The sequence below is a fragment of the Desmodus rotundus genome, chromosome 4 (genome assembly GCF_022682495.2).
Source record: "Desmodus rotundus isolate HL8 chromosome 4, HLdesRot8A.1, whole genome shotgun sequence".
Classification (NCBI taxonomy): Eukaryota; Metazoa; Chordata; class Mammalia; order Chiroptera; family Phyllostomidae; genus Desmodus; species Desmodus rotundus.
Window position 1 is genome coordinate 142,606,211 of NC_071390.1, and position 25,437 is coordinate 142,631,647.

Here is a 25,437-nt window from a genome sequence, read left to right on the forward strand (position 1 = left end):
GCTGCCTGTGGCCCAGGATGGCTGTGAATGCAGCCCAACACAAAATCATAAATTTACTTAAGACATTATGTGATTTATTTTTGTGATTACATGCCACAATGTATTTAATGTGTGGTCCAAGACAATTCTTTTCCTTCCACCGTGGCCCAGAGACACTAGAAAGTTGAACACCCCTCTCTCAAAACAAAATGTTCAATCCACACCCTGTCTGGTGTGGCTCAATGGATTGATCAGCTTCCTGTGAACCTTCCTGTTTGATTTCCAGACAGGGTACATGCCTGGGTTTTTGGGCCAGGTCCCCAGTTGGGAGCATGCAAGAGTCAACCGAAAGCTGTCTCTCTCATATCGATGTTTCTCTCCCTCTTTCTCCCTCCCTTCCCCTCTTTCTAAAAATAAATAAATGAAATCTAAAAAAATGTTCAATCCATTCTATATATCTATATCCTAGGTGCCATTAAATATGTACATATAAAGTTGATATTTTTGTATAATACCTGCATAATTTGGACTCAATTGAATTAACATATTAATAATTAACTAAAATATGAAGATTATATCTAGAAATTACATATAATGTCACACTTTCTGTTTCTTTCCATTTCCTCTGGGTGGGGTGGGGTGGGAGGGAGAGTGAAATAGTGATCACCCCTTTCACCTGCTGTCTTGTTGGTCTTTAGGCAACTGCGGCAGAATCACAGAGATGTTACTGAGGAATGTTATAGTGCTAGGCTGATACTCTAATCTGTTGCTGCTTTTGACTTTTTTTTAAGAAGCATTTTTCTCTTATCTGCTTCTGGTTCTTGATTACATATTAACTTCCCATTGTATTTCATATTTTGCACTAGATTTTTAAAATTGAAAGATATCTGCTAATCAATGTAGTGTTAATTTGTAGAAGTCTGTCATCTGTACTAGAGTTGAAAGCATCTGGCACATAATAACCTTCCATTAATACTTGTTTAATGAAAGAATGAATGGTTTATACAATATTGAGACTTCTAAGATAATTGTAATAACTTAAGGAAAACAAATATTGGATGATAACTTATATTTTCTAACATTGTTTCCTTTTAGAAAATGTGGTATTACCCATCTTTTGAAAAATTAAACACCATATTTTCTTTGAAGACTTTAAGTGATATGCTGATTGATAGTTTGGCTCTTAGGACATAAATTGTCAGGGCATTACAAATGTGGAAAAATGAGAACATATTTTGAAAGGAAGAAATTATAGATATGGTAACATGTATTCATTAATGGAGGCCAGGAATACAATAAAAGTAGGATTTTGTAATTATGTACTGTGCTTTATGTTTCTCAAAACATTGTTTCACATGTACGGGTCTGCCTGACTGTCTCTCATATCTATAATTTAAAATGTGTTATTTTTATAGCTGTTATTCTTGGATACACAAGTAAATCAATGTGTATATTCAAAAGATGTTTATTTCTGACAAGTTAAATAGTTAAGATAAATTTATTCCTTTATCTAAACATTAACATTTATATATTAAAGTATGCTGCTTAGTTATAGATCTTGTTTTGAAAATGTTTTTATGAGTACAATAGAAATGCACATTTTTATTTTGTATAAAGTTTTTAAAAAATCTTTAAAAAATACTACGTGATGAATGGGATTTAAAAATCAACATTGTTAGCACAAGATTCATGTTAATGTTTACTCGTGTAAATAGTACAAAATACTGCCTAATTAACATGGTTGGTAAATTTTTGGTACTTTAATTTTCTCTGTTATTGTAAACCATGCATAAAATGCTTGCCTATTGAGGAGTGCAGAATTGTCAGAGCTTAAACAGCTGACATCTGCTTACTCTCTTAAAAAAAAAAAAAAGAATAACAAGCCATTTCAGCCTAATCTACCTCAAATGTGTTCATGTAAATGGAGGTCCATCTATTGACCTGTATTCTTTTCAGCTCAGGATTGGTCCACATGGTTTATGAAACCAGGAAGGCTGATTTGAAATGCAGATGTCGAGACAGTGAAGTACCCCCTCCCCTTTTTTCTTTGCTGTATCTGTCAGGGTGAAAAATGGCTTGCACAAGGGTCAGTCACCCATACTCACTTAATTACTTTTCTTGGACCCACAGAACTGTCACAAGCTGTGGTGGATGTGGGAGCAGTTCCTCTTTTACTACTCTGTATCCAGGAGCCAGAAATTGCTTTGAAAAGGTTGGCTGCTTCGATCGTCACTGGTATTTCAAAGCATCCTCCAGCATTAGCACAGACAGTAGTGGGTGCAGGAGCCATTGCTCACTTAGCCCAGATAATTCTGAACCCTGATGTTCAATTGAAGGTATTTAAAAATAAGATAAAAAATAAACAAACAGACTTTTGTTAATATAAGAAAATGAAAATGTATATAAATATTATATTTTAAGAAATAATTTATAAATTATATTGAAAACAGATGTGACTATATTATGTATTTGGTCTTTTAATTATCCTGTAAAATTATCCTGTGAGGAATAGACAACAAAGACATGACTGGGAAAAATATGTGCAATGCTAAAAATTAGAAGTAGCATCAGTATTAACATTAATCACTAAAATAAGGAATCACATAATGATTGAATCTGAGGGCAGGAAAAGATCTAAAGGCTTTCTAGCTCACAACTATTATAGTAACGTGTCTTATGAAAATGTTCATATTTGTCTTTTTTATAGCTTTCTAAAGTCTGATTTTCAGTTAATAGTCACCAATTAATTATGTCCTATAAATTTTTTGAATTGTTAATGTTAACTAGACAATAGAAAGTTCTTTGAAATGTTATCAGCATCATGACAAAAATAAGATGTTAGTTCTGCCTGATCTTTTTTTGTACTATATTACTACATGTATTGTAAATTAACAATTTAAGCATTACATAATTAAGAAATAGTATTTATCCAAAGGTCATATTCTTTGTTCATCTGCAATAGAGTTTTAAAAATTCTATAGGACACTAAGACATTTAATTTGGAACTGAGGCAATTTAAGAAATTCAGTATTTAGGTATAAGACTAAGATGTAAATGTCTCAAGACTCAGAAATTTTAGGTTATGTTAGACGTAATTATTTTTCTTTTTATAATGGAATTTAACTATGTATAAATAGGTGTTTAAATTACATCTGCACTTTGCATTGGACCTTAAGTAATGATTTATTTTGGTTTTTCCTTGACAGCATCAGATCCTTTCAACTCTCTATCAGATTGCAAAACGTTCTGTGGATCTGGCAGAAATGGTGATTAAAACAGACATTTTTCCAGTTGTACTTACTTGAATGAAAGACAAAGATGAATATGTGAAGAAAAATGATTCCACTTTAATTGGAGAGACTGCAAAATATATACCCGACATTTAAAAAAGAAGCTTTAACTACAATAACATTTGTTAGTTTTTGTTGTTAAGTAAAACATCAGTTTGTATCCAGGTGCTATGCTGCATGGTTTCGTTAGGTCAGGATTTCTCATCCTGAGCACTATGGACATTGTGGACTAGATAACCCTTTGTTGTGGGGAGCTGTCCTGTACACTGCAGGATGGATATTTAGGAGCATCTTTGGCCCCTGCTAGTAGCATCTTTTCGCACATCATGATACTTGAGATTGTCTCCATATACTGCCAAGTGCTTCCCAGAGGATAAAAGTGCCCCCTGTTGTGAACCCCGCTGGGTTATATCATTGAAGTTTGAAACAGAAATACCAGTTTTTATCATTTCCTGTTTTCCATTTCTACATTGTGGGTCCATAGTCCTTTGCCATTCTTGTCATTTCAGGTCAGCTGAGAGTAGTGAGAGGTTGTACAGTTTCAGGGTGGGAGAGACCACCAGGCCCCAAGCCCCGTGTAACTAACTGCTCTAGTGGCTGCTCTTACACGGTGGTTCCCGCTCTGAGTTCTTAGATGCCAAAGGCATAGAGATGAAGCAAGCCTGGGTGGATTCTGAAGTTGTATCTTATTCTGTGTATATTTTGATTAATCAATTTCATTTTACTAAAGTTTAAAGTCCTCATTCTTTATTTCACCTAATATCTTACTTGGTTGCAATTTTTTATGACTGAAGTGTAATCAGCTAGTAATCATTGTTTGTGAAGAGAGGATAATGAGGCTAGAATAATTCAAGTCTGACATTGTCGTTCAGCATTCAATGATTAATCTGCTTCATACTCACACGTTGTGATTGGGGCTTTCAGTAGTTAGTTATGAACTAGCCCTAGGCTTAGTGTCTAGGTGAGGCATTTTGACAACCATTAGAATAGGGATAAAAGTTGTGCCATCAATGCATGAAAAATTTAAGCACAGGATAAGCTCCTCACAGTGAGTATATTTGTACATTCAAAATAGGATTATTATACTTGTATATTTCTTTAATAAGTATAGTAATTTTACTAAATCATATTTCAAATTTCGCCAGGTGTTTTTAGGTCCTAAGTAAAAATGTTTGGCAATAATAAAGTAATATTTAAAGATTATCTTATGCTTTTTGGTTACAATTACCTAGCTCTCCTTCCTTTCCCTTAGCTTTCGAAGTTGATAGTTAACATAGGAGGAGTTGCTGCCGTGATTGATTGCACTGGGTCTTGCAAAGGAAACATAAAGCTGCCTGGCATCATGATGCTTGGTTCTGTGTCCCACTCTGAGAATCTGGCAATGGCAGTGATCGTTTCCAAGGTTTGTTCTTGCTTGATTTTCTTCTAGTTATTGTAGTGAAAAATTCTAAGACAGGACCATAGTAATACTCTCCTACAGATTACAAAATATAACTGACCAGAGTTTTCAAAGATTATTAGTAAGTTTCTGAAAGCAATGCTTGAAGTAAGGTTTATTTTGTAGATAGTGAAAAGTTTTACTCAGTATTTAATATATACAAATATCAATACTTCTGAGTATCAGTATTATATCAATTGAAATACATTATTCAGTGTATTTGTAGCCTGAAAGATTGACTGTACATATTTACAAACATGTAAAACATACTTTGATTAAAGACAACTATTTAAATTACATGCCCAGTAGTTATTCTCCCTTTTCCTGTCATTTGGGTAGGAGATGACAATGACTAAGACATCCCTTTTTACCTACTTTCCATCAGGTTTCATGAACTCATTTCTCTTTTTAGATGGGGGAAATTCAGAGCACATATCAGATAACAGTGTTTTGTGTCCTTGCTGTAGGAATTTGGTGTCATCTCAATTTACAACTTGGTAGTAACCCACCATAGAGTGTAGCCCTGACACATAGTGGGTGTTCAAAAATATTGATTGAATGAATAAATATTGATCTCCTGAAGAATACTTCAGAGGCTCTGTGCTTATAGTATCTTTGGCAACCCTCTAGGGTGTAGGTTTCTTATCGGCAGAGAAAACCTGCTGCTGTATGTTAAACAGAACTGTGGATTTCTTTTTTTATCCCTTGCTAATCCTCAGAATAAAAAGGAGCCTCAGATCTTTATTTTCTACCTATTCCTTGATAATTCTTTGCTTTACTTGCTTTTTTATCCTACACATTTCTTTTTGTTCTTCTATTACCAAAGACTATGACAGAGACTAGAATAGTCATGCTGCTTTCTGAAGGGTCACTGTGGGAATATTACTGGGAATTTTGATTCTTGGTTCTTTTGTGGATCATCAGAAAGCTTACACGAAGGAAGAATGATGAAAGAAGCAGCAATTGCTTTTGCTTCCTTTATTTCCTCCCCAAACTAACCAGGAGGTGCTTCCCTCCTTTGGTCTGGGGTTGCTGCTGGCCTCTCCCACCTAGCTGTCTCTCAGTTAGTTGAAGATCAATGTGGCAGCAGCAGCTTTAGGCAAACTCACCTGTGTCAGTCTTTCTTTTTCCTACATGGTACTGTAAGGACTAATACCAGCACATCACATTTAAATAATACTTTATAATTTCCAAAGCACATTCATGTTTCTTATCTCATTTGCTGTTCATTACAACTGAGGCCAGTTAAGTTAAAGTTTGGAGGATGTGGTAGAGAAGGCTGACTTCCTTTCCTCCTTCTTCAGTCTTGATTTGCCCAAGAGTATGGACTTTCTGGAAAGTTGCCTCATTCTGAAGACAAGTCTGACCTTTTGTATTGGCAGACAAACATTTTTAGTTGGAAAAAAGAAGCCAATGAAGAAATATGGCAGGTGTCTTCAGGAAATTGGTCTTAATAACCACATTTAAAGGTACAGGGGGGAAAAGTGTACATGATCATTTGGTCTTTGCTATGGTAGCATGACAATATGACACTGACTTTTGTGGTACTACATTTAAGGTGCCCAAGCCCTTATTATATGAAATATTAAAGGGACGTACCTAAGAAAAAGAAGTTCAAAACTATGAACAGTAAAATGACAACAAACATACAACTATCAACAACTGAACCTAAAAAACAAAACCAAAAACAAACTAAGCAAACAACTAGAACAGGAACAGAATCACAGAAATAGAGATCACATGGAGGGTTGTCAGTGGGGAGGCAGAGGGGAAGAATGGGGGGAAAAGGTACAGGGAATAAGAAGCATAATTGGTAGGAACAAAGTATACGGGGAGATTAAGAATAGTATAGGAAATGGAGAAGCCAAAGAACTTACATGTATGACCCATGGTCATGAATTAAGAGTAGGGCATTGCTGGAGGGAAGGGGGTTGCAGGGCAGAGAGGGATAAAGGGGAGAAAAAATGGGACAACTATAATAGCATAATCAATAAAATATACTTAAAAATAAAATAAATAAATTTAATGTGATAATTATTATAGTCTCAAAATAATTAGAAAATTATTCTTGTACAGAATCGGGAATTATAATTTGATTTGGCTATTTGATTCTTCCTTAGATATAGAAACTGTGATGTATTTGATGTCCTTTAGTTAATTCTGTTATGATTATTTAGATAAGACTGAAGCCTAAATTGCAAAATATAATCACATGCTATCTGTGTAACAAAAGTAATCATTTCTACTTTGACATTTGATCATGTTAAAATGGGCAAAACTGTCATTTAAAAGTTGTCCAAAACTAATTAAAATTTATTTAGTATTTCAGGAAAGGTTTTAGTGAATAAACTTAATCTAAAAATTACTTATCTGCCCTGGCTGGTGTAGCTCATTGGATTGAGTTTGGGCTGTGAACCAAAGGGTTGCCAGTTCGATTCCCAGTCAGGGCACATGCCTGGGTTGTGGGCCAGGTCCCCAGTGGGGGCCACGTGAGACCCATGAGATTTTGCCCATTTTAACGTGACCAAATGTCAAAGTAGAAATGCTTACTTTTGTTACACAGATAGCATGTGATTATATTTTGCAATTTAGGCTTCCCTTCCCCAATCACATATTGATATTTCTCTCCCTCTCTTTCTCCTCCCCTTCCCCTCTCTCTAAAAACAAGTAAATAAAATCTTTAAAAAAATAAAACTTACTTAAATAGAATTCTGGCTCACATTATTCATTGGATTTCAAATCTATAGTAGTTATTTTGTTGTCAGATTTATTATCTCAGTTTTAAAGGATTCTAAATTAACTTTTTTTAACAAAGGAAAATAAAAGGTTTTAAAATCTAAGCATTTTAAAGCTGTCACAGTAGAATCTGGTTTTGCCTATATACTAATCTGTGTCATCTGTTGTTTGGTTAAATGCTTCTCTATTTGGGGAGTAAATGCTAGTAGAGATTGTCTTGGCTTAGTTGAATTGTAACAGATAATTAAGGTAAATTAGTTCTAGTCATTTTATTGACTTGAAAAAATGACAGCCCCTGTGATGTACTCACTTATTGAACCATCTAGGGAAAAAAGGATTAAGGCCAAAATGATTTCTTCTAATGTTTGAGAGACATGGAAGACTCTTTAATCCTACTCTAGATTCATAACACTTGCTCTTTTGATCAGCGCTGCAGGGTGTGCCCCAGTTGTCGGTCTGCTTGTCAGAAGAACCAGATCATATTAAGGCTATTACTGCTTGGACCTTGGGACAGAGAGGGAGACTCACCCCAGGGCATGCACAGGCTGTAGCAGTCACAAACACTTTGCAAGTTCTGCTTTCTTTGCACATGTCAGCAGAAAGCTCTGAGGGTCTTCAAGTAAAAGTAAGTGCTTATTGATGGTAGCCATTCTTACAGGTATAAGGTGATGTCTTGTTGAGGTTTTAATTTGCATTTCTCTGATGATTAGTGATGTTGAGCACTTTCTCATATGTTTGTGGGCCATCTGTGTGTTCTCTTTGTAGAAGTGCATATTCAGCCCTGGCTGGTGTGTCTTAGTGGATTGAGTGCTGGCCTGTGAACCAAAGGGTCTCTGGTTCGATTTCTAGTCAAGGCACATGCTTGGGTTGCAGGACAGGTCCCCAGTAGTGGGTGTGTGAGAGGCAACCACACATTGATGTTTCTCTCCCTCTGTTTCTCCTTCCTTTCCCCATTCTCTCTCTTTTAAAAAGTGTGTTTTCAATTCCTTTGCCCATTTCTTAATTGGGTTGTTTGTTTTCCTAGCGTTGAGTTGTATTAGTTCTTCATATATTTTGGAGATTAACCCCTTGTCAGATGTATCATCGGAGAAAATGTTCTCCCATACAGTGGGTTCCCTATTTGTCTTGCTAATGGTTTCTTTAGTTATACAGATTTTTAATTTGACGTAGTCCCATTTGTTTATTTCCTGCTTTGTTTCCAGTGCCTTAGGAGATATATTGATCAAAGTGTTTCTACATTGAATATCTGAGATTTTATTACCTCTGTCTTCTTCTAGGATTTTTATGGATTCGTGACTTACATTTAAGTCTTTTATCCTATTTGAGTTTATTTTTGTCTATGGTGCAAATTGGTGGTCTAGTTTCATTTTTTTGCATGTCCTTGTTCAGTTTTCTCAACACCATTTATTGAAGAGACTGTCGTTGCTCCATTGTATGTTCTTGCCTCCTTTGTCAAATATCAATTGCTTATACAGACGTGGGTTTCTTCCTTGGCAGTCTGTTCTTTTCCGTTGATGTGTATGTCTGTTTTTGTGGCAGTACCATGAAGTTATTACAGTGGCCTTATGGTATAGTTTAATATCAGGAGTTGTGATATCCCCAGCTTTGTTCTTATTTTGCAAAATTGCTGAGTCTATTTGGGTCTTTTTTGGTTCTATATACGTTTTTGGAGTATTTGTTCTAGTTCTGTGAAATATGCCATTGGTATTCTAATAGGAATTGCATTGACTGTATAGATTGCTTTGGGTAGAATGACCATTTTAATGATGTTTTTAAAAAAGTAAGTCTTAATTATTACTGTTTTGTGAAGATTCATTAGATTGTGACTCATTGTTAAAAATATGTAATTTAAAATGTTTTAATTTTCATTATGGACAATATTGCTTTTAGAGGTCAAGAAATACAAATTTATCAAAACCGAGGAGACTCTTCTTTGAAAATGGGTTACCTTTGTCTCTAAAAATCTGTGATACATTTCAAAGAAAGTTTTCTGCATATGCGAAGTTGTCTGTAAAATGAATATCTGTCTGTTGCCTTTTACATTCCTGCTGACTTTTTTTATAGAATAGGAATTGAGGAATAGTAAAATTTTGGAGTTAAAATTAGGTGAAGAGAACTTTAGTCCATCTTACATTAACAAATTGCGTCCAAACGAATTTAAGGTGTTTTGAAATGTGTAATGTAACTGGGCAGGAGGTGTTCCTGAAGCCATGATCTACCTCTCCTAACTCCAAGTTTGCCAGGTCTTTTAATTATATGTCTTAAATTTGTTTCTTGAAAGAAAAATGTCCATACTATTCACAAAATTAAACATTTAAAAATATGCATTAAAAAAATCCAGCTTTCTGAAAAAAATGTTACTAGCTACTAAAATTCTTCACAAAAAATGAATATAAAGTAGGATATATTGTTTCATAATTATAGAATTTCAAAGAAAGAAAATATTTCTCAGCATACTATCTTATTAGGAAAACATGTAACTTTTTGAAAACAGCTTTTAGAATTTACTTGGATTAAAGGAAGTGCACAGAAAAGGCAATAATTCAAAATAAAGTTAACAACAGTAAGTTAAATTATATTTAAATTTTAATTAAAACAATAAATTAACATATAAGAAAACATGCTTGCTGAAATAACTTTAGATGATATAATGAGGCAGGAAGTTTATTAGAATATAGTTCAGGGACTCTGAAAGTTGTTTATAGTGAATTATTTATTTAATTACCAATTTATATATTTATAAATTTAAATTTTGGTAATTTATAAATTTTATAAAATTAAAATATATTTGGTTATGTCCACACATTATTTCTCTACAAATTCATTGAGTGAAGTTAATTTTTAAGACTAATTTTTTTTCATTTTTTAAAAAGATTTTATTGAATTGTTTTAGAGAGAGGAAGGGAGGGAGAAAGAGAGGGAGAGAAATATCGATGTGTGGTTGACTCTCATATGGCCCCCACTGGGGACCTGGCCTGCAACCCACGCATATGTCCTGACTGGGAATCGAACCAGCAACACTTTGGTTCACAGCCCATGCTCAATCCACTGAGCTACACCAGCCAGGGCTTTTTTTCATTTTTTATGAGACTTTCTAAATCAAAGCAATGGTTTGATAGATTTGGGGCTCCCCTTATATTTCTCTGATGTTAACTGCATTCCTTGGCAGTGGTTGGTAGGACAAGTAAGATTGACAATGTGCTAAGGCCTTTTGCCATTTAAGAATTCTGTGATTCTTTGACTTTCTGGTTGAGAAATCACAACCCTATTTTCAGTTCTGAATGGCTCAGAGCAGTTTATTTACATATATGTAATTTTAACCTATACATGTAGCTCTCTTTTGGCCTCAGATTTCTTTAACCCATTATCATTTTTGTCTTCCTTCCACGCCCTTCCCCTAACCCCCCAATTCCTCGTCTTTCCTCTTCCTTCTTCCTTGCTTCTCATCCACCTGCCCCTTACTTCTAGTGATCTAGTGGCATGGCTCCTCTGCAGGATTTCCATAGGCATAAGCTGTGCCGCCCAGGTATAATAGTAATTATGTTCAACTTCTAGATTATCAACAAATACATTATCAAATACTCTATCACTTTCAGATTCCTGCACTTAACAACTTTTATTTTCCTGTAAGTTTTGGGAAAATAGGAATATGTGAGCTACAGCATGAAAAATTAATAGTGGGGAGTCAATGGTAATTATAGCTGAGAAACCCTTGCAAATAGTCTCTTAGGTAGCACATACAGGAGTGGGCAAAAGTAGGTTTACAGTTGTAATATAAATAAATAATACAATAATACATGATAATACAAGAATGAAGTCTGTGTTTCACATACTTACAACTGTAAACTTAGTTTTTTTGCCCATTCTGTATACTTTTTATATACTACCAAGTTTATATAACTTGGTTTTTAATTATTATGATATTATAATGTATACATTTCAGTGGAGTAAAAGTAAGATGATTTTTATTGCATTTTATTTTAACAAAGGTGGCTTTAGTAAAACATTTAGTTGACTAATAGAAGTTAAGGTTCCTTCTGTCTACCTTTGATACAATATTTACTTTCAGGAAACACACTGGTTATTTAATTAAAAAGTAGGATCTTTATCATTCATTGTTCTATTAGCAATCTTCCAAAGTTTCAAATTCATTTAAATATTTTTTAATGTAGGGACTTGATTATTTTTTTTCTTTTCCAAGATCTCTTGGATTGTATCAGTTATTGGACAGAAGTTCAAGTCTGTTTGATTTGACACTATCTCAGCGGGGAAAGATGCAACCAAGAGCTTCAGGAACTGTCTAATGGTATTTCTTATTTGTTACTCTGTGGCAGCTTTCAAATTATAAGGCTATGTTGAAGTTTATTTTGTCCCAAAGGCATGTCAGCTTCTGTAAGCATTCTGTAATTTGTTCCAATCCAAGAGAACCAATGAACTAATTTCTTGCATGTTTTCACATAAATTTAACATCTGCCTGTGTCTGTGTTATTTCAAATACCTTATTAAAAACTGAAAAAATACATCTTTTATTTAATAAGCTTACCTACATATATATTTTAAATATTCAGGCAATTGCATTCTCAATTGTTTTGACTTAGAGGCATCCTATGTTCCATGTTAGTTTTGGCATTAAATAAGTTCATTATATTACCTTAGTTATAAAACTATTTCTAAGATAATTATTTGATTTATTGTGTTCTTATCATGAATGTTCCTTTTAATTTTTTAGCAGCTTTATTGAAATATAATTCACATACCATATAATTTACCCATTTAAAGTGTACAATTCATTGGCTTTTAGTATATTCAGAATTGTGCAGCCACACTATAATCTAATTTTAAAACATTTTTATTCCCCCATTAGCCATCACTTCATATCTTCCTTACCTAGCCCTGGGCAACCATTAATTTACTTTCTCTCTTTGTCTCTTCTGGACATTTCATTTAAATGGAATTGCACAATATGTGTGGCCCTTTGTTCCTGGATTCTTTCACTTAGCATAAATTTCAAGGCTCACTCTTGTATGGCATATATTGATATTGTGTTCCTTTTTATTGCCTAATACAATATTGTTTTTTGCATTTGTATTGATATACCACATTTTGTTTGTCCATTTACCAGTTGGTTTGTTTCTATTCTGACTATTATGAATAATGCTGCTGTGAACATTATTGTACAAGTTTTTGTGTGGACTTTCTCTTGGGGAGATAGCGGCATTTAGTAGTACAATTGCTAGCTAGTACAATTACTCTGTTTAACATTTTGAGGAACTGCTAAGCTGTTTTCCAATGTGAGTACCATTTTGTATTCCCATCAGCAGCATATGTGAATTCCAATTTTCTACATCCTTGCCAACACTTATTATCTTTGTTTTTTATTATAGCCATCCTAGTGGGTCTGAATTGGAATCCTCATCTCATTGTGGTTTTGATTTGTATGTCCATAATGGTTAATGACATTCATAATCTTTTCATTTGCTTATTGGTCATTCATCTATCTTCTCTGTAGAAAAGTCCAATCAGACTCTTTTCCCATTTGAAAATTAGGCTATTCTTGAGTTGCAAGGGTTCTTTGTATATTCTGGATACAAATACTTATCAGAGGTATGGTTTACAAGTATTTTCTCCCAATCTGTAGATTGCCTTATCACTTTCTTGATGGTATTATTTGTAGCACACTTTTAAATTTTAATGACATTTAATTTATATATTTTTTCTTTTGTTGCTTATGCAGTTAGAGCCATATCTAAGAAGACTTTGCCTAACCCAAAGTCATGAAGTGTATTCCTATGTTCTTCTTTCATTATAGCTCTTTGGACCAGAATGCTTTAAGAACAAAACTAACTTTTGAGTAAGAAACATTTTTTAAAATTTTAAACATTAAAAAAAAATCATCCATTAAGCAAAGCAATAATGAATATTTCTTATTATTCCTTTCATTTTTTTGTGTGAAAAACAATTGAAATGGTATCAAGTGTTTGTACTGACATTTTTATTTTGTTAATTACTATTCTTAAGTATGTTATTAAGAGGTAAAATATAGTGTTGCTAGTCACTTACTGTGGTTTTTACAATAGCTTTGATCAGTGTGGACAGAGTCAATTTTTAGAAAGGACAGAAAAATGAATGAATATAGAACTATAGATGCTACGCTAGTTCATAGAAAACCAGGCTCAAACTCAAGTTGCCCTAAATAGATGGATAGCACCTGACTCCTTCTCTGACATCATCATGTATTATGTATGTCTAAGGATAAACACTAACTACTAAATGCAGTGATAACTAGTGAAATTCATAATCTGTTATTCATAAGTTCAAAGTAAGATATTACTTGATCTACTGAGTTAACTAAATAAAAGCATTTTTTTGACTTCATATAATTTCTTTCCAATCATAGTATGAAGTTGTAGAACTATTTTATTTTGCTAACATAGGCACATTTACTAAAGACAAGCAAATTTCAAATTCAACATATGACATGATCTTGTATGTAGAAAACCCTATAAAATTCACATACACACACACACAGAAATGCTAGAACTAATAAGAGTTCAATAAAGTTATATAAGATCAAAATATAAAAATAGTTATATTTTGCTAACAATGATCCATTCAAATATGAAATTAAAATAGTTCTATTCACAATAGCATCAAAGAGAATATATTACTTAAGAATAAATTTAACAAAAGAAGTATAAGACTTGTACACTGAAAACTACAAAACATTGCTGAAAAAATTTAAAGAAAATCTGAATAGAGAGACATTCTATATTCATGGATTGGAAGATTCAATGTTCTTAAGATGGCAATATTCCCCAAATTAATCTATATATTCAACACAATCTTGATCAGAAATCCCTGCTGGCTTCCCTTCATCACCTTGAAAAGCTGATTCTAAAATTCACATGGAAATACAAAGGGCCTGACTATCCAAAACAATCTTGAAAAAAAAAGGACTTCCACTGTCTAATTTCAAAACGTACTCAAAGCTACAGGGATAAAGATAGTGTGGTACTTATTTACAGAAAGACGTATATATCAGTGTAATTTAATTGAGAATCTGAAATAGAGTCTTTTTTGGTCAATTGATCTTTCACAAAGATGCCAAGGCAATTTAATGTGAAAAGGATAGTATTTTTAGCAGATGGTATTTTGACAAAGTACCAAATTAGTTCTAACATGACAGAGATTTTTATTTCTGTAATGCTCTATGAAATAATCCTAGATAGGAGTAGAAAGAAGACTTATTCAAGAAAGTACTTTACCATTGGTTAATTCTAATAGTTCATTCCATTTGAGGGGTTATTTTGTTTGCTCCCCCCCCCCCGTTTTCTTTAATTTTGCTTATATTAGAAAATTGTATTGAAAGTTATTTTAACCTTACATAAAACAGTATCCTTCCTAAAAGAATATGTGTGTAAAAATTAACTTTATTTTCTTTTCTTGAGAAAAGATTTTCACATTTCCTTCATTTAGTGATTTCATATGTATTTTAGATGTTATATAAACTGGAATATCATTGCATTTGTAAATTATATGTAGTAGATATACACTTTATACACTTTAAGGATATATCCTATACACTTAATAGTGTACACAATATACTATTGCTTTGGTATATTTTATATGTATTAGTATTTTCAAAACTAACTTATTGAAACTCTTTTGGTCAAGAAGTTCTCATAAACTTCCCAAAGTGCATAAACTTATACCTTTGGAAAGAATTTACTTGCAGAATATACATGAACAGAAAACAAATTTGAATCTTAAATAAAATTATTTTTGCCCATGCCTGTACATACAAGCAGATGTGGATTTACAGGGGAAAACAGCTGTAGATAAACCCAATTGTGAAGCCTTCCAAAGTGAGGGGGGCAGGCTTTAGCACAAAGAAACAGAATCACAACCAGCCACGGCCTTAGAGCTGCTGCAGGAATGTGCTGCAGTCGCATCAGAGCCCTTCTTCAGCTACACTTTTGGCAGGGGGCAGCACCGTATGGTGTCACCATGAAACACAGAGTAATGGGGGAGAGTGGGAAAGGTGCCTGCAGGTGCCTATTCTTTTGCTTGTGGGTGATACACTCCCTGGTTTTGAGCTTTTCTCTGCCATTGAGTAGGTTCTGTTTTGCTTCTGTCTGTGGGTAGGGCAATTTCTACCTGTGATCTGTAGCAGTGTATCTGCAAATGCTCATTCAATAATGCACACGGTGGAATATTTCTGACTACATACCTATAAGCCAGGAAGCCTTTTGGAGAACATAGAATGACTGATACTAGCTTTCTACAGTAAACTATTTTCTCATTGTTATCTCACAGTTTCATATGCACACATTTTTACACTAATAAATGCAATACATATTAATTTATAGTCTATAGCTTTATGATTTATAATTTTAATTTCCTCATGGGTATTTTAAGAGCTCAACAATACACCATACATTCTAAAATTTGACACAAAAACTGGCAGAGTATTCTATGATGCAACCAATGAAAGACAGAAGGAATTTTTCTGACAACTATTTTAAAAATGAAACAACTGGAGCTTAGACCAGGAAATTGATTTCATTTTCAAATTCCAGGAACATGAGACATGAATTTTTGTCAAGCTTTCATTGATTGCTTACTTTAATATGCATTTTGCTTTGTACTTCAATAGAGTAAAAAAGCCATGAAGAATACCTTATGAAAATGCACCTATTACCAGCCCTTGAGCCATTTCAATATGATGCTCCTCCCAATATTCTGAAGCATGTGGTTGGACAGTTCAGGAAGGTAAGAAATGCTCTTATCCTGGAGGTGGGGGAAGAAAATGAAAATGAATCAACTTGTTTTTTCCGTTGGGTCAATGTATTCTTCTGTAAGATGGAGGCAGGGTCCTACTACCTTACTGTCATTGATTGTATTGACAGGGATGGTGATGTAGATCAATGAAATTCACACGTATAATTCACACTTCCTTCTGCCTCACAGTTTCTGTACTGTCCTTTTTAGTGTTCTTGGGGAGTAAATAGTATGTCAACACATAAAAACCTCATAATACGTATAGATAATTTATATTGGTAAGTAACTTTTAGTAATTTTTCTGGTATCTGTTAGTTTCACTCATTTGGGAACACTGCAACGATCTTTGAAAGGAAAGGAGAACAGTCTCTGAGCCGCTGAAATATTTTCCACAAAGTTCATGCACTTAGCATAGATGCTCTCAGATAGTCACTTAAAGTTTATTGACTTATTTTATGAACAATTTTAACAAATGTAGCTGTTAACAATTTCTTAGATTATTGTAGATTAAAAATAGTAAGGTAGGAAGGTCAAGCTTCTAGCAGTGGGCAACAGCCAGCAGTACTGACAACTGATAGCAAAGGCCGAGAGAGAGTAACTGTGTTGCCAAGCCATTGGTGGCCAGGATGGTAACCCTATGCCATCAAGGATTGGTTAAATTGTGCTCAGGGGATTTGATTTAAGAAAACAGGGTCTGTAGAAATAATATCCTATAATGGCTCTGAGATCAGGCTGTGGAGTTGGGGTACCTGAATTTACATTTACCAGTTATAATGTCTTTAGCAAAGTCTTAACCTCTCTAAATCTTAGTATGATTACCCATAAAATGGGAATAAGAGTACCTCTTTCATAGGGTCATTGTAAAGTTAAATGATATGTTATATGAAAAGAGTTTAGCTCAATCCCAAGCACATATTAAGCACTTGAACACACATACACACAGTTGTTTTTAAGGTATAGAACATGAAAGTAAAACTGATTTAAAATTAATAAAAATGGAGGCCAAATTTATTTGAATAGTCAAGTGTAATACTGTATAAAGGAGGTACTACTATCTGTATACTCTTTTTCTGCAAATAATGAACAAAACTGTATATTGTTATAACTTGTAAACTAGTCCCTACAGTTAATTAGGTCTAGTTTTAGGTACTCATCTGAAAGAAACTAATAGCCTCCACTGCTCTGAACTCTGTCCATGATCTCTAACAGTTTGGCCGACCCTCAAGCACCATAGCCAGTGGACAGTACATTTTATATTGCTGAAGCTACTCCGCCTCCAACCCCTGCTGGGAGCTAAGTAAGAAACTGACCAGCTAAAAGTGGGGGCAGGTGGGGGGCTGGCAATAACGAGCTGAGTGGATCATTGACAGACAGAGATGATCCAGTTCTTGAAAATGAGTAATAGACCTTACTTCTGAAAATTTCATTTTGTAGTCTAATCTTATAGGCTACTGAGTTATTCTAGTTTTCTTAAACTTGCTATAAAAATGAACACTAACCCAAACTGTGTTAAAAATTAGTCACTAAAATAAATAAAAATAAATTAGTGAGATTTGTATAAGGTTAGAGAGCTATGATAAAATAAAGATAATACCTTATATTATGTAATCATATAAATGTGCCTTCAGGAATATTTGCTTCAGGCAGAATTTTATGTTTCCTTAATCTAAGGATACTGGAGCACTAAAAAAAGATGGGAAAGCAAGGCAGTAGGTAAGAGATAGTAATTTAATGTGGCTAGGAACAGGCATAGAAGGTATGAAAACTCTCCAGGTCAAAAAATATTTAAAACTTATATATATGTAGACCATCCCATTTTTTAAAAAATCTCACATATGTTTATTGATTTTAGAGAAAGAGAAAGGAGGAGAGAGAAAGAGAGAAACATTGACATGAGAGAAAAACACTGATTGGTTGCCTCCTGCACATGCCCTGACTAGGAACTGAACCTGCTACCTCCATTCCATTTTCTTCTGTTCCAGGTAATATGTATTAACATTCTATTAGCCATATCATTTTGTAGTTTTAAGTATTTGTTAAATGACTACATGCACCCTGTACAGCTTTGAGGGATAGACAAAAAAAGAGTAAGACAAAATTCTTCAAGGAATTTTATAATCTAGCTGGGGAGACCAGAAGAAACATTAGAAAATGCTTTAATGTGCTAAATTTCACAATAAACTTTTATTTTTTTAATTTAATTTAAATTTTTTTATCCTCACCTGAAGACATGCTTATTGATTTCAGAGAGAGGGGAAGGGAGAGGGAGAAAGAGGGAGAGAAACATTGATGTGAGAGAGAAACAATGATTGTTTGCCTCTTGCATGTGCTCCAACTGGTGACTAAACCCACAAGCTAGGCATGTGCCCTGACCAGGAATAGAATCTGCCACCCTTTTGCTTTATGGGATGATATTCCACCCAACTGAGCCACACTGGCCAGGGCGAGACCAATGTATACCTTTATTTTTGCTCTTGATTGCTTTTTTTTTTAACCTCAAGTTAGTGTTCTGATTGACACACACATTTTCAAGTTAAACTGGAATGCCATTTGAGACATTTCTATACTAATTTAAGACATGTGGTACTAAAAAAATACCCAAACACAGTGCTCAAATTAAATTAATCTTAAATGTAAACCTGATTTAGAAAGGGCCTATAGATTCTGATTTTCATAGTTCTCTGCATATTATTATTTTTAAGCTCACCATTATATTAATGGGAGTATTACAGATAGAAAAGAAACATTGAGTGTCAAAAATAAAGGTAAAATTTATATTTGAAAAATTACATAAATAATATTGTGCATGATATGCAGGTGCTTCATAGTAATGTAGCAGGAAGCTACTTTCAAGATTAATTTTTTTAAATGAGGTTGATTTGAAGATCATTAAACCTAAGCCTCAGACCTTATAAGCATAAAAGAGAACCATACCACTAAACCTAAAATAAATGAAATGAAATATACCTCCTTGGTAACATTTTTTTATTATATGTTCATATAATAAATATGCCCAAAATACACACAGAATTAAATATGCATTCTAATTGTCTTGAGAATAATCTCTAAGACAATTAGAATGCAGAAGTTGATTATTGTGTTGTCTAACAAGAAAAAAATCTATTAGCTACTATCACCATAGCAACATTAGTCACTTGACATAAGTCACTTTAATAAGATACCTTCACTGTATTTAAATATCTTGCTTTGCAAATACCCATTCTTTGCCACTGTATTGATATCCCTTAAATGTTTTGTTATTTATATAGCAGTCTTGTGAGTTGGTGTTCTCTTTCTTGATGGTCTCTAACCTTGTTCACAAAGCATTACTAGAGCATAATTATTCAGAAGTTTCATTTATAGAATTATTTCAGATAAAAATCTTATGTTGAATCTTTTCTGCCTACTGTGCCAAATCTTTTCACCAGTACCTAATAAAAATTTTTATTTTTCAGATATTATTCTCCTGAATATTTAGATGCACTTCTACAGAGAGTGGACAGCTATCAACCACTTTCTAACTAAGTTATGTTTTTCTACTTAAATTAACATCAGAGTGGTTATGAATAAAAGTTGTTAAATAAAGCTCTTTCTAAATATTTGAACTAAGTACATTCTAGATTTATTCAATATGAAATACCTTTACATAACATTTTCTAAATTTATATAATAATTAAAAAATTAGTGGCTTGAATATTTGAGAAGCTATTCATAGTTGTTTACAGAAGATTTACTCTAGAGGTAGATTTAAAAAGACATCAAAGAATTTTTTTTTAATTTTTATTGCTATTCAATTACAGTTGTATGCCTTTTTTCCCCATCCCTCCACCCCACCTCAGCCGAACCCACCTCCCTCCCCCACCTCCACCCTCCCCCTTGATTTTGTCCATGTGTCCTTTATAGTAGATCTTGTAATCCCCTCTCCTCACTGTCCCCTCCCCACTCCCCCCTGGCTATTGTTAGATTGTTCTTAACTTCAATGTCTCTGGTTATATTTTGTTTGCTTTTTTGTTTTGTTGATTAGGTTCCAGTTAAAGGTGAGATCATGTGGTATTTGTCCCTCACCGCCTGGCTTATTTCACTTAGCATAATGCTCTTCAGTTCCATCCATGCTGTTGCAAAGGGTATAAGCTCCTTCTTTCTCTTTGCTGCGTAGAATTCCATTGTGTATATATACCATAGTTTTTGGATCCACTCATTTGCTGATGGACACTTAGGTTGCTTCCAGTACTTGGCTATTGTAAATTGTGCTCCTATGAACACTGGGGTGCACAGGTTCTTTTGGATGGGTGTTTCAGGGTTCTTAGGGTATAATCCCAGCAGCGGAATTGCTGGGTCAAAGGGCAGTTCCATTTTTAGTTTTCTGAGGAAATTCCATACTGTTTTCCACAGTGGCCTCACCAGTCTGCATTCCCACCAACAGTGCACTAGGGTTCCCTTTTCTCTGCATCCTCTCCAATGCTTGTTTGTTGATTTGTTTATGTTGGCCACTCTGACTGGTGTGAGATGGTACCTCATTGTGGTTTTAATTTTCATCTCTCTGATTGCTAGTGATGCTGAGCATCTTTTCATATGTCTCTGGGCCCTCTGTATGTCTTCTTTGGAGAAGTGTCTGTTCAAGTCCTTTGCCCATTTTTTAATTGGGTTGTTTGTCTTCCTGGATTGCAGTCATGTGAGTTCTTTATATATTTTGGAGATCAGGCCCTTGTCTGAAGTATCATTGGCAAATATGTTTTCCCATACTGTTGGTTCTCTTTTGATTTTAATGCTGTTTTCTTTAGCCATGCAGAAGCTTTTTATTTTGATGAGGTCCCATTTGTTTATTCTTTCCTTTATGTCCCTTGCTTTAGGGGACGTTTCTGTGAGGATGTTGCTGCGTGGAATGTCTGAGATTTTCCTGCCAATGTTTTCCTCTAGGACTTTTATGGTGTTATGACTTATATTTAAGTCTTTTATCCACCTTGAATTTATTTTTGTGTATGGCGTAAGTTGGTCATCGAGTTTCATTTTTTTGCACATAGCTGTCCAGATCTCCCAACACCATTTGCTGAAGAGGCTATTTTTGCTCCATTTTATGCTCCTGCCTCCTTTGTCAAATATTTATTGACCATAAAGACTTGGGTTTATTTCTGGGCTCTCTATTCTGTTCCACTGGTCTATGTGACTGTTTTTATGCCAGTACCAGGCTGTTTTGATTACAGTGGCCTTGTAATACAGTTTGATATCAGGTATTGTGATCCCTCCTGCTTTGTTCTTCTTTCTCAAAATTGCTGCAGCTATTTGGGGTCGTTTATGGTTCCATATGAATTTCTGAAACGTTTGTTCTATATCTGTGAAATATGTCATGGGTACTTTAATAGGGATTGCATTGAATCTATAAATCGCTTTGGGTAGTATGTCCATTTTGATGATGTTAATTCTTCCAATCCATGAGCATCATACATGCTTCCATTTGTTTGTGTCTTCCTTAATTTCAAGACATCAAATAATTTTATAACATTTGTTATTGTTCTATTAAAAACCATACATACACACACCCCTCCAACTAGACAGATGAAAGATGGTATTCAAAAACTCATAGTTATTTTGGCCAATTTTTATAGGCATAGGCAAGGAAAACTAACCTTGCAAATTCCATAGTAGGCTATAGAAAGGAAATCGTTGAAAGAGGAATCTGATTACAGAACTACAGGAAATACAGAAGTACAGAGACTCTAATACTTGTGACATAAAGGTATTAACCAAATACATAGATTCTATGGATAACCTGTCATAAATAAGCATAAGAACCAAGGAAACTCCTTTTCATCCCAAGTTTTCTAAGCTTTTTTCTTACCCTACCTAAACTGTTTCTTACTTTTCATGGAGCTGGAGAGGATGGAAGTCAACATTAAGTATTATTCAACTGCAGACATGGTTTCCACTTTCATTGAAAGGTTTCTTAGTCTAGCTCTGCTCATGAATAAACAAGGAAGCAGGCATGTAAAACGGGTCATCAGTATTCTCTTGCCCTAGCTTCACTTTCCCAATTTTGAAAAGTCACATTTTCAGAGATTTAAGACATAATTTGAAAACAATACCACCAGGCTTGGACTTTACATGCATCTTCGTTCACTTAGGGGGCTAAAATGGGGTGAGAGCTGGTTTCAATAAAATTTTAAATAAAAACAACATCAGAATAGTCCTTTTCATTCTTCCTATCTAGTGTGTTGGGGCCTTGGGGAAGATGTGATTAGATTTAGAAATCTTGGTTAGTTGGCATGTGTATGTCTTTTGACCTAAGGGGACAGCCCTTACAGTTACCTCCCCTGGAAGACTGGAGAGGAGGTGAATGATAACCAGGGAGCCCTTATACCTCAGTGCTTCCTGTCTGGCTGGCTTGCATGTTTCCTTCTGAGGCTTTTTATTCCTTCTCAAAAGGAACCTACCCATTTATTTTTGGTATTTTCTGGATACATCTCTGTCATTATTTTCTAACAGTGCATAGCTTTTTGTATCTTTTTAAACATTATTATATCTAAGATTGTCCCTTTTTGCCTTATATCAGCCAAGGATTTCTTGCAGTTTGACTTTTTAATACCTCTTTGGACCAGTTTGCTTCCTTGCAGTAATTTCTTTGACTTATTGCATAAGAAAAATATAATTTTTATTCCCAATTTTATAGCCTTTGTTCCTCTTTCCTGTCTGCCTGCTTCTTATGAAACTTTTAAGAATCTGAGAAAATAAAGGCAGTTTTCATCTTTCTTGCATTAAGACCTTTTTTTCTTATATGACCACGTTGGTAATGAAGAAACCAGTCTATGTAGGATAAAACCTCCTTTAATGTTATGGGAATGGTGAATTTCCTATTATGTATTTCTTGCCATTGTATGCTGAACTTGAAAGTTTTCACTTCACACATCCTTTCATATTTTTCAAATAGTATTAAACTAATAAAGTAATAAATATTTAATAGTGCGTGCATGGGTGCTACAATTTGATCATGTGAAATTTGGAAAATTTATACTACAAGGGGGGACCCCAAAAACCCGGAATTATCTTCTCAACCAGGGACACTTGTAGTATAGGCGTCCCTGGCTAGGTGAGTGTTCTAGGAACCCATCTATATCAGCGTACCACATAGTGTTGTTGTGAGAGGCTGCATTCAGCTTCAGTGAATCTTTTTTGAAGACTCTTTCAATGCATTTGCTCATTTCATCATGGGTAATTTACGAGCGCACCTGCCCACACCATGCTGAGGGTTCAGCAGTTTTTAACAAAAATGGCATGACCACTGTGCCCCGCCCTACATATTCACCCAGTCTCCCCCGAGCAACTTTTTTTTTTGTTTCTCCAGATGAAAAAGTCCTCAAAGGGAAACATTTTGCTAATGTGGAAGAGGTAAAACAAAGAACAGCAGAAGCACTAAAAGGCATAACAATTGAAGAGGTGAAAAACTGTTTTGAGCAGTGGAAAAAATGTCTCAAATGGTGTATTTCGTCAAATGGAGAGTACTTTGAAGGTGACTGAAGTTTAAACATGTAAGAATAAATACACAATTTTTAATAAATAAATTCTGTTTTGGGGGGGTTTTCCCCTCATATGAAATATTCCCTGACATAAAACACTTTAAAAGCAAATGAAACTTTATTTTTTGAAAACTCTATTATGAGACTTTTTAAAACATAAAAAAATATTTTCTGTTTGTATAGTGTCTCTCATTGATGGTGTTCTTTGATATTTTCACCATGGTTTGAACTTTGTCAATTCCAATTCTCTGGGCAGACTAACTTCTGTCCCCACTGTTTCCCCTCCCCCTTTGCAGATTATTTAAAATTCATCTATTATTGGATATTTCGTTTAGCTGAACAGTTTATTTTTAGGACTTCAGTTCAGAAATAGAAGTGGTTGAATGTTATTATTGCTTGACCTGTTCATTCAGTTCACCTGTTGTTGAAATACAGATGCCTATCGGTAGCGCCTGAAAGAGATGTTGAAAATCTGGGTTCTAGTCATATCTGTTAAGTAGTAAGAGTGATAATACTTGTTCAGCTTACGAATAAGATGCTTGTGAAAATAACCTGCAATGATGCGTGTAACCATTTCGTAAATGGTTCCATTCTGTGCAAGCCAATATGTGATTTATGGGCAATGATAGTCCATGACAGATTACATGTTTCAGCCCAAAATCAAGCAATTGGGCAGACCAGGCCCCATACTCTTAGATACAGATTATTTATAATAAAAAAGCTACAATTTCTGCCCTCATGGAGTTTTCTAATACAAACACATTTACCTGGGCATAGGGAGTAAAATAGTCACAAGACACTAAACACAAAACAAGTATATTTTATTTAGTACAAAAAACAAATGATAACCTTATATTTACAGGACACTGGCCTGCTTTTCTAACCTTTTCCTCTCAAACTACTCCCTTAAAGAAAGGATTAATGATTTGCTTGTTTCTAAACTTGATTTGAGGTCCTGCTTAATATAAACGCTAATCTTAAACTCCTCGGATTTTACACATCCAAGATATCAAGTTTAAAAACTAACCTTGAAAGAATGAAGGACTTGTCTGTTGTGTTTCCAAATCGTCAACCCTTTCCTTAAGTTCACAAACACTGACCTTAAATTCCTGGGTAAGGATATTTCCAATCCATGATGTCAAGTTTAGAAACTGTCCTTGAAAGATTGAAAGATTTATCTCTTGTGTCTTCAAATGCCAACCGTCTGATTAAGTTAGGTGCTAGCAAATGCTGAGGCTTGTGTATACTCTGGCTTATTTTGCCACAAAATTTACTGTCTAGAAATATTGATTTGTAGCTAATCTGTTTCAGAGATTAAACAGATCAAATTATAGTCTTAACCATAACTGTTGCATTTACCAGTTGTTTAAGGGACTTTGGAATTTTAAAATTTGATTTGTCTAAATAGTTATTTTTATAATAATACAAATACTTACATCTTGCTTTTAAGGGGTCTTGGTAGGCCATAGAATTAGACACATATTCAGTGATAATTGCTTTAAAGAATGGTGAGTTTTATTGCTTGTAAAAATCAGTAAGTTTTTTTTTCATTTTTAAAATTTAGGATATATGAAATAAATAAAAAGGCAAAAACAGCACACCAAACTTCACAACCCAGAAAATAATTGTCATTAACAAGTTAATATAATTCCAAGTTCTCCTTTGAGTCTTTGTACACATAGAAAAACATTCAGAAGAGTGTATT

General features: G+C 34.2%; 1 protein-coding gene across 1 annotated transcript in view; it reads left to right on the forward strand.

Annotated features, from left to right (window-relative positions):
* SPAG6 (sperm associated antigen 6) overlaps positions 1-19,745 on the forward strand; it is a 47,072-nt gene extending 27,327 nt beyond the window's left edge. The window contains 7 exon segments of the mRNA XM_071221351.1: positions 2,113-2,315; positions 3,186-3,357; positions 4,520-4,671; positions 7,880-8,068; positions 16,100-16,139; positions 16,142-16,215; positions 19,680-19,745. Coding sequence (XP_071077452.1) covers positions 2,113-2,315; positions 3,186-3,357; positions 4,520-4,671; positions 7,880-8,068; positions 16,100-16,139; positions 16,142-16,215; positions 19,680-19,745 — 896 coding nt within the window.
* Positions 19,746-25,437: the final 5,692 nt, after the last annotated feature.